This window comes from Salvia hispanica, chromosome 1 (assembly GCF_023119035.1).
Source record: "Salvia hispanica cultivar TCC Black 2014 chromosome 1, UniMelb_Shisp_WGS_1.0, whole genome shotgun sequence".
Classification (NCBI taxonomy): Eukaryota; Viridiplantae; Streptophyta; class Magnoliopsida; order Lamiales; family Lamiaceae; genus Salvia; species Salvia hispanica.
This window is the reverse complement of record NC_062965.1, coordinates 17,812,557-17,823,137: the sequence shown is the minus strand read 5'-3', so window position 1 is coordinate 17,823,137 and position 10,581 is coordinate 17,812,557. Positions and strand designations below refer to the sequence as shown.

The window sequence follows — 10,581 nt, the reverse complement described above, 5'->3', positions numbered from 1 at the left end:
AATACTCTAGGTGTCCTTTGAGAGTCACTTGGTGGTAGACAGAGACATTTTATCTAAATTTTATAGCCTTTGTTAGTGCAAGTGTCCCTCTTTTTTTAATACAACGTCACATGATTGGTTGCCTTTATAATACTCAAATTTAATTTCTGATTGGTGGGTAGATATTTGACATTGAAAAAGAAGACCATGTGCCACTCTTCACAACCATTCTTCAACTCTTTTTCCTTAGTATCATTTGCCTATAAAAGGGGTTGTGTTTGTTCAATTGGAAGAATCACAAGAAACTTGCCTAAGTGCGAAACTACATTTTTCTCCTCAAAATATTTTCATTAATTAGGGTTTAGTGTAGAATTATCTTTTTGCTAGTTTCTTGAGTACTATGGCCTCTATAGTAGGTGAGAATTGGGGGTGCGTGGACGGCCAAGATTGGCCAGAGAACTCTGAGCTGTCGCCACGAAACCACAATCTCCTCATGTCGTTACTCGATGAAACTCAAATTGATGAGTGTGATGATGAAAGGCTAACAAAAGTGATCCAATCTTTGCAAGATGAGCTTGATTGTGTGGATCATTATGCATGGGAGAGTGATCATTTGGTGGATTGTCAATCATCGAACGATGATGAATCGTACAGTCGAGGACTTCCTTCGATGGCAGTCGTTGATCACCTTGATTGGATGGATGTGGAGATGCCTTCTTCACCTAGTGGTGGTGGTTGGGGCATGGATCACCATGGACAAGGGGTGATTGATGATAATGATGATGATCAATTTGGTTTAATGAAGAACAACCCTTCTCCTCTTCTTGAAGATGAGCAAGACTTTTGGCATGTGCAATTTGAGTATGATCAATAGCTTACATGTAGATTCATAATGTATGTGGACAATAAATTTCTCAAGATGTCATGAGAATTAACCTCAATTTCTCCTCGATTTATTGCCCCAACTCCAAGAAGAAAATAAGTCTCTAATAATGTCTATATATAGTTTATATATATCGTTGCCTTACAATATATCACTTCTACCAAACATTGCTTATATTATATGATCAGTATATAGTGTTATAATATAATCAACATACCTTCATGCTACAATCACTATAGTATAGTGGTATAATAAAGTCATTATGTTGCATAATATAATCTACTCCTTCGTTCCATAGGGGAGACGTTTCTTTTCGGCACGGAGATTAAGAAAAATTGTGTTAGGTGAGTTAAGTAAATGGAAAATAAAGTGGAAAATGAAAAGATAGAGAAATGAAGAGAGAAAAAAGTAAGAGAAAGTAAAGTAGGTGTGAAAAAATATTTGACTTTTACTAAAAAGGGAAATGACTCTATTACTATGGAATGTACTAAAATAACAAAATGATTCTATTACTATGAAACGGAGGGAGTATATATTATTACACTCTATAATTGAACTTAAAATATTACATCATACAAGAAAGTTGTTATCTTGATTGAGGCAGATAAAATAGCATGAGTGTTAATTTGAATAAAGTAATTTGAAATTCATATACCACTACAAAAATTTCGAACTCGAATGACAGTTGTGTGCAATTTCTTATGAATTACGTCGAAATTAGATTGCACGTCAAAGATTGTGATTTAAATGGAAATTATTTGTATAAAAAGAATTAATTTTAGATCCATCATACATTAATGTAATTTTTTTTTATAGATGTGTTCATTCCGTGCACGTGTGTCTTCCAAACCCTTGTAGATACATTAATCAATTAATACACTAATTCATGAACTTGGCATTCCATCAAAATGAGGGCAAATTGACTATATATTTTGGGAACTGTTTCTACTTTCTAGAGAATAAGTAAGGGAGTACTTATTTATGCAAAGCGTAGATGGATGATAAATGATCCATCTACATACTCATTCTTAACAAGAATAATTAATAATTTTGCAACTATATTTCTTTTAATAACAAGTGTCATATTTATTAGGAATATAATTTTTTATTCTCAACACAAATTTTTTACACAATTATCACTTTTAATAATAAGAATAATCACACAAGTTTTTGTGATTTGTTTATTCTTAATATTTGTTCACTTGACAAATAAACCAAATCAAAGTCCTGTCTATTTTTTAAAGTATCAATATAATTATGGCAAAATCTATCTACTTATATGGGCTTTTTGGTTATTTTTGGGATCCATCAAAATAAAATACTCCGTACTCAATCATTTATCACTATTTTTAGTATATATAGTCATTTTTAAACATTAAATCATTTATGAAAATTCATACAAATTTTTAATAATATATACACATCTGACCCATTTTGTGTATTGCACTTTCCCTGAAACCCCTCGAATATTGGGGTTTTTACTACTTTATTGGAATAACTAAATGCCTTTAGCCAAAAAAGATAACTCTACTTTAAACAAAATTCAACCGACCAGAAATGTTTCTTTTGCAGTACGTAGAAGCAATTTTAATATTAAAATTTATTTTATAAAATATATGGTGTTCAGTTAGACTGTCTGCGGCAGTGATCAGCATAATGTTGGGAAATTTCATGACAATGTGACCATTTATAATTCGCTGAAATCTTTAATATATAATCGTAATTCATACTTCACCAAATCATTTAATAGTGCAGTGGTACATGAATGGTAATATGATCACTAAGGTTAGCTGTCCATGTGGCCAATGCTTCAACTCATATTATTCCAACAAATAAACGCAATAAAGAGCATAGCTAAGCTTCGGTTTGAGTCAGGAACTGATATATTTTATGATCGCAACAGATATTAATGTATTTGAAAATTGATATAGTTCTATGTCTAGACTTCAAAAAAAATTCTGAAATGAACTATCGATCTTCTATATATGTGTAAACTCAACTAAAATCTTGAAAAATTGAACATTGGTTCTCTTTGGTTACTTAGATGCTAGAGTGCTTGAGAGTTTGAGTTCTTTAAACCCTTTAGACGTTGCAGCTCACAACAATTCAATTATCATCAAAGACTGCCAATCTTTCTGTATTTATGAATTTCGATTTTAAATAGTGTTATCGAAGGAGTACCAATTAGATTTTGACATGTGGCATTATATTCTTTAATTTCTATTTGTATTTTGTAGAATGTTGATGACAATTGCTTTCGCTGTGGATTTATTCTGCAGAAGTGTCAAAGTATGAAAGATCTCTGTATGACAAAGTCACGTTTGTTGTGCCTATTTTTTTAGTCCTTTGTTGCTTAAACACTTATAATGCCAAAATTATTAGACTTGGACATCCTAAGAGTTGCAATCAAAAGAAAACACAAAAAATTACAAAAGTCTTCTACTTGAAAATTTTATGATCATACAAACAACTTGCAATGCAAAGTTGTGTGCAACTCCTTTGTACAAATGATGATACACTCAAACCTCATTACATTTCTATATTTATTTTTTATTTTTTTTCCATCAAAACACCATTATACAATACTAACACATACAAGAATCCTCCCTTCGCATTTCCAAACAAACATTACAAAACCCTGTCGCCGGTTGGAACCGCAACATCTCCGGTCACGGAGGTGTTGCTAACGGAGAGGTTTTCCGTCTGAATGTTGTCCTTCAACTTCAACGAGTCGTCATTTGAAGCCGGCGCTGGAGGGGAAGCGGCTGAACTTGGAAAGACTAAACCAGCATCCGTAACCGCAGAATCCATGGATGATGTAACCGACTCATCATCTATTGAACCCGACTCCTCAGGAATCTCTCCCTTCGTTCCTCTTATTTTCCGAGAGAGCGAGGACTTCAGCTCGCGAGCAGATCTTCCAGCATGTTTCAAAATGCCCTTCGCCATGTCCTTGCCGTTCCTCTGGCTGGGGCTCTCCGGCCCGGTTTCTTCACGCGGAGTCTTGGAAGACGGAGGTTGCACGTCTTTCTCGTCACCTTTCTGAGTCTTGGAAGGTGGGGGCACAACGGAGTCGTCTATTATCACCTTGACACCACCTTTCTTGAGGTTAGACGACGCCGTGGTGTTGAAATTATCTTTGGGGGACGGTTCGGACTCTCTAGGCGAGGTCGCCTTGTCAGCTTCCCTCGGGCTCCGTCTGAAAACTGACCCGATCTTTTTCAAACCTCTCTTGACCGGATTACCTGATTGCGGCTTGTTAGAATCCGAGTTCTCGTCCGCGCTGCTGCCCTCGTTCTGACCAGAAGTCCGCCCACCGACTGAATCACCGAACTCGACTTGAACTTGTCTGCTGATTTCGTGATGTTTGCTATTCTTCGGCTTCCTTGCCTCCCACACTTGTGTGACCTCTCTGCCCGGATGGTGGATCCAAATCCCAGTCTCGGACTGCCCTTCAACGTCAATTGGGTCGAACGTATCTCCTGCTTTCGGGGACTTATCCGATGCTGTAGATGAGAACGATACTCTCTGAGATGAGTCATCCGCGAAGGAGCCTCTGCTTCTTTCACCACCCACCTCGTCTTTCCTTTTCTCACCACCGGCATCTTCTTCACCGGGCGAACACTCTGCAGCCTTCTTTCAGCAGCTCGAAATGTTAGCACATCGGCTATTGCAGTAAAAACGAACAACAGCAAACTAGCAGTCACATCATACAATTGGCTAATTTACGCTCTTTTTTTCGAACTCAAGCATGAGACATCTCAATAAGGTAGAAGTTCGTGCTAATTTACATTTTAAGGAGTACCTTTTCGGTCACATCGGACACAGTTACAGCAAGATGCAATCTTCCTGTCTTTATATTCTTGAGAGGTAACCACAAGTCATACCTCTGGCCATCCCGATACTCGTTGATGTTTATGCAACATTCTCTGCAACGATTGAAGACCGTTTCAACGACTAATCAGATGGTGCACACAACAGTATTAGACAAACGTAGTTTTTCAACGAGAAATAAATTTAAAACAAGACCAACTGCAAATGCAAAGACGGAGAAAATATGGAATATGGCACCGATACGAAGACAAATAGAAAGAAAGCAACAGCATAACCCTTGGACATGAAGGAATAAAGTCGAACGAGAACACACCCCATCTTGTCATCATATAAGTGGTCCTTATCAAGAACTTCGAAAACAAGCAAGTTATCTGATTCCCAAGTGAAGATAGGAAACTTGAATTCCTCTTGCCATTTTGGCGAAAGAGTTTTCTTCCTAGTCTTGGTCCGAAATTTTGAAAGCCCCAACTGTAAGTTAACATACGGATCCGCCAATCCTGAAAATCAACTCGTGTTTGAACCAGTATATCTTGTGAAAATTGTAGAAGAAACGCTAAAACTAACCATTTAAGTCCGATGGATTCAGTTCAGTAGCTTCAAGAACTGTCACGGTAGCAAACGCTATTGATGCCTTTGCATCGACTGTGAACCAATTTCCTAACATGCAAAAGATGAGGTTAAGGAGATAAACCAATCATTCAAGCTCGTATCAGATTTACAATTATAGCAGGCTGGAAACGAAAACCGAACTCCCCAAGACAACGAGTTCAATGACTATATCCGGACATGAGTACCTGGTAGTGGTGACACAAATTTTTCAACGTCAACCACCAGCATATTAGGCTGCGGAAATTACAGAGACTAGTTAGCAAACCAGTAGTGTTTACGGAGAAAAAAGTGAAACAATGCTTTTGATAGCACACAAACACATTTTCTCACCTCCACTAGAGTTTGTTCGAAGACGAGGGCCAGAAGATTATCCTAGAACAAGAAACATATATTAGTATATTAAGTTAAGATTGAGTCTCTCTCCGTGTGTGGGTGAATGACATAGCTATGTACTTACTATCCAGCCGGCTATCCCAGGAATCTCTGTAACATCGAGACCATGAGTGAAGAGAGGCTTCACAGTCATCTGAAAATATGGCGGTGAAGAAAAGCACACACGCAAGCGGCTAATGAAAGGCCATTGAGGCAGGAACTTAACCCCAACCAATACCTACACGAAACATCTCGATCACTTCACCATTTTTTCATGAAAACAAAGGATGATACGATCACAACGTCAAATGACTTCATCTCACCTTTCCCTCAACGTGCATTCCTAGCATATGCAATTTAGTATACATTCCAAAACCCAATCTCTTGCTCAGTTTCACACCAAGTATAGCACTCATATCATCCGCAGTTCGGAAATTCATACCTAGTTCCAAAACCTGCAGAAGTTCAACAAGAATATCAGTAACGTCACAACCTCATTTGCATTGCTCACCAGCCTCACTTACCAAGTGGTCGTCGCCATTGGAGTGACCAAGAACCCTCATTTCTGTAAACATTGGCGGGGATCTTCCCAAGTAAAGATGCTGAAGATCAACATCTTTCTGCATTTACGCAAACGGAACTATCATTAATATTAGAAGCACAATCAACTAGGCAGCAAGTGTAAAGGAGGAGTTGTTTCAAGCCACATACCACGGTCCACGGCTTGTACTTTTTCAAGAACCATGGGAAAATAGGGAGGAGAATTTTCTGAGAAACGATCTCTTCCATGCAGATCGGCCATATCTTCTCAATAGCATGATTCAACCATCTAAGAGACTCGGAATCTGAAAGCACCTACCGAACCACAGAAAATATTAAGTGCATACAATAGATTTCAATGAAAGAGTACAAATAAAATTACTGAAAAATCTGTCATGAAAAGTTTGAGAACTTCCAAAGATATAAAGAGCTGAGGCTCCATTCAATATCATAGAATTGTGCTCCCAATTCCAGAATTTGAATTCCATATCAAAAGTAGATAACTGGAATTCCAAATATTTATAAAATTGGACACTTTCACAAACTATACACGCAACACTCACTGCATACACACCACACACATACTACTCACATGCACACACACTATATAATTTCATCAAATTCAATTTTATATCAATTGAGTCATTTTTTACCAAACAAAGGATTTGGTTGAATTGCTTCAAATTCAATTCCACATAATACTAATTCCAATTTCGTGTATCAAATTATTCTTTTTTCTTTAACTCCTTCAAGGCAAGCATCAAGAATATCTCTTTCTCCAAATTCTATTAAGGGGTCAACCTCATCAACCAAGACTACTATTACTACTAAAAAGGGCATATTTTAACAAAATGGAAGAAAAACCCCAAATTCCAAAAGCAGAAATTATCCTTCAATGAGAATTACCCGTCTCTGATCAGACTCTCTCTTCTCCTCAAATTGCAATTTCTTTCTCAATTTCAGCACATATAATTCATGAACCTTCAAAAATCAACAGAAAATTCACCATCGCACAGAGCTGAAAATAAACAAGAGTGGGAGAGAGAGAGAGAAAAAAAAAAAACTCACCAAATAGAGGTAAATTAGAGAGAGAAAATACGCAATTGGATGGCACCAATTGAATGAATTCAGAAACCAGAGAAAAATCAGCACAATGCACACATGATGCAGCAGTGTAGAGTCGAGAACACTCCCCATTTCTCTCTCTCTCTCTAAAAACCCTCTCAATTATTATTCACAAAACCAAATAGGAAAAAAATCTCACGGACTAAAACTGAACTAACAGACAAAAAAAACGATCTTTTCAAAAATCCCCCGGTCTACTGTTCACGGGGGGCCCACCGTTGACTCCAATTCACGATTTCGAATAAAACGACGGCGGCGAACTCTCTTTTTTTCCGGCGACGGCGTCGTATTGAATGAACAATTGACGCGGTGGATGCGGGGAAAGACTGATTATGATCGGGAATTGTTTGATTGAGATAGTGGATTGAGTGTTGGTGCGGAGATTTAGCTGAGAAGGCGGCGGTTCCGGCGGCGGGGAAGGTTGGATTTCTGGTTTTCCGTTAGCTCTGATGAATAATTAAAATGTTTTTCTGAATTTGGAAAATTTGTAAAATTGGGGAAGAAAGGGATTACGTGTCGGTGCCACGTAAGGGGCCCACAACGCGGGGTAAAGTGGATAATTTTGTAAAATCTTAATTAAAAATGTATAGAAGTACACTAAAATGGAGATTTAACGATGTATGATAGTCGACACAAAATTTGAAAAGTATAAAAAAAAAGTTTTTGTAAGGATGCGAACGAAGAATATCCTGCAACAAGATTGGATGGAGACAAAATATGGAATAAGTTTGCATGTGGCATACAGAATATCCTAAAATTTGAAATCTTACAACACTATTTCAACAAATTAGATAATTCAGTTAATAAAAAGGAATTAAATATAACTAATAAAAAATATTACTAGTTTTTAATTTAAATCACTAATATTATAGTAGTATACTGTATTTAAACTCTCTCCGTTCGTACTATTATTAAAGTAAGAAAGTCTGTTAGTTATTTGATCAATTATACAAATATTTTTCTATTATTAAATTTTAAATTTTTGTTAAAATAATACGATATTAAACATTATAAAGAGATCCAAATCATCAAATTAAGTCATTAGATCAGTATATACAAAATTTTGGTATAAATATACTATTTGCAAAAATTGTTAGTCATGCACTTACACCTCATAGTAGCTCTGCCTGTGCTCGCGCTCATAGCTATCGTCATTCCCGCGCCACGGTGCCATATAATAAATGTATTATGCCTTAAAAATAATTGGATTTGGGTTAATAATTCAATTATGTTATTTAATTATTTCTTTGTTTGTTTAAGTGATTTAATTAATCTAATGAGTCATATGAATTGATCTTTAGACAAATATCTTTCCTTATCTCTTTTTCCTTTATTTCTCCACTTTATATACTTGTACTTTTTTGACAATAAATAATAATGCCCCACAAAAGACTACTAGCACGTCGGCAAAAATATCACTTTCATATCTTTGCAAATTGCAACTATTTTAAAAAATAAAGTCACTTTCTGATCATATAATTTTGTCAAATACTATAGTCTAGATTTTAAGAAAGGGTAACGTGGAACCCTCAATTGTGCAACACCATGCATTGCATCTAGATTAAAATTTAGGAATAAGTATATCTAAAGATGAAAAAATAAGAATAAAATAAATTAATTAATATTTGATTTTTTTTTAATTATTAAAAAAACTAAAATAATGCCATGTGCGGACTCGGGTTGGACAATATTTATGCCCGCATACGAACCAACGTGCGAGCACAACATGTTCAACGGCCCACACTGCTGATAGAATTTATTGGTTGAATGCACAATTGTGGTTATCATTATGTCAGTAATAGATAAAGTTTGGCAATTGAGGAGACTGCTTGGTCCTTGGTAATAATATCAAAGTCAGTAGAATTAAATGAGTAGGAGTAAATTATTAATTATTGCGACATATAGTATTTGACAAAGAATTAATGGAGCAGTTGCAATTTGCAAACACAAAAATTATCCTTTAGAAGAATTAACTAATAATTTGGACCATTAGGCCGTCAAAATTATTTATTTATTTTCGTTGTTTTGTTTTGTTGATATGCTAGGTGTGGAAAAATGGTAGTTCTACGTAATCCACTAATTCCATTCTATCTAAAATTTGAGTAGTGATTTAGAGACATAATGTCTCCAAGTTATAATACTCTTATGTCTTTCTGACGTAAGATTAATTCAAATATGGACTAATATACCCTAATTGGATTATACATGCCAAATCAAATTAGATATATATCCGTATTGATTTTAGCTAAATTGTAATATTCCGTTTTCATTAATGCATTAGATTAGACATTATTTTTACAAATATTAGGCAGATTTTTATATTTTATTATATAAGTAGTAGTATTAGGAAGCTAGTATATCTTATTATTATATTATTTTTATATCTTAATTATATTCGTAATGTGCTTTGTATAAGTTTGATTTTCTTTCTATTTTTTATACTTTTATATACCATTAGTTAGTTTGTATTTTAATTTTTATATAAGATATACTCCGTATTTTGTATTTTTATTTTTTATTTTGTGATTATAATATTGTTAGTTTTATATGATATGACTTGTTTTCTTAATTGTGCTATACAATAAGTAACTATTTTAATTTTATAATATGTATGACTTTGAAGTTGAATATTATGGTGATAATAACTCAATGTTTTTAGTTTTAAAAATAGTAAATAATAAATGAGTTAATAACATAAGATTTTTTTTTTTATTAAGATATGACTATAGAGTTTCAAAAATGAAGAATTAATGAAATTAAATTTGGGATCGTAAAGAATTACAATAAAATCTATGTAATTCCTAAAATCAAAATCACAAACTTAATTTATACCAATAAATCAAAAGTGTGAACAAATTTCCGCAAATAAAAAGGGTACTAATTGCAGTGGACGGACCAAAATTAATATGTCCGAAAGAGCAAATATTAAATTTATATTTTTTGTAAAATTATTAAAGCATTTGATTTTTTAATATTTTAAAATTATTTGTTTTATTATTTTTTCATATTAATGGAAAATAGCTAAAAATTGATAAACTTTTACTTATACATTCATTAATTTATTTTTCTAGCAAATTAAAAAAATAAATAAATCAACTATGTATAAAAATTATTCCCTTAGACAAATAATCTTCGAACTTATATAGGAATGTATTGGAATATTAATCCATATCTTCCATATATATATAGTTCCCATAATGAAGTTATATCATACGTAATTAATACCCCTTATTCAAATT

General features: G+C 34.3%; 1 protein-coding gene across 3 annotated transcripts; it reads right to left on the bottom strand.

Annotated features, from left to right (window-relative positions):
* Positions 1 to 3,288: 3,288 nt before the first annotated feature.
* LOC125200794 (C2 domain-containing protein At1g53590-like) lies at positions 3,289 to 7,808 on the bottom strand. Of its 3 annotated transcripts, none has more exons than XM_048098563.1 (12): positions 7,286 to 7,808; positions 7,124 to 7,198; positions 6,389 to 6,532; positions 6,202 to 6,297; positions 6,001 to 6,132; positions 5,763 to 5,915; positions 5,636 to 5,677; positions 5,491 to 5,539; positions 5,261 to 5,353; positions 5,010 to 5,193; positions 4,668 to 4,791; positions 3,289 to 4,498 (listed from the first exon to the last, which is right to left on the bottom strand). In XM_048098563.1, the coding sequence occupies exons 1-12, from the start codon at positions 7,412 to 7,414 to the stop codon at positions 3,491 to 3,493; spliced, it is 2,229 nt and encodes a 742-aa protein (XP_047954520.1). In that variant the 5' UTR covers positions 7,415 to 7,808; the 3' UTR covers positions 3,289 to 3,490. The 3 variants fall into 3 exon arrangements, with proteins under 3 accessions (XP_047954520.1, XP_047954521.1, XP_047954522.1); XM_048098564.1 differs by having other exon boundaries at positions 3,289 to 4,495; positions 7,286 to 7,807; XM_048098565.1 differs by having other exon boundaries at positions 7,559 to 7,646.
* Between the last annotated feature and the right edge of the window lie 2,773 nt (positions 7,809 to 10,581).

Coding starts and splice junctions, on each gene's coding strand:
- LOC125200794 (XM_048098563.1), bottom strand. CDS start 7,414: ATGGGGAGTGTTCTCGACTCTACACTGCTGCATCATGTGTGCATTGTG. Junction 6,298..6,388: donor AGTACAAGCCGTGGACCGTG/GTATGTGGCTTG, acceptor GCGTAAATGCAG/AAAGATGTTGATCTTCAGCA. Junction 5,916..6,000: donor GAATGCACGTTGAGGGAAAG/GTGAGATGAAGT, acceptor TGTTTCGTGTAG/GTATTGGTTGGGGTTAAGTT.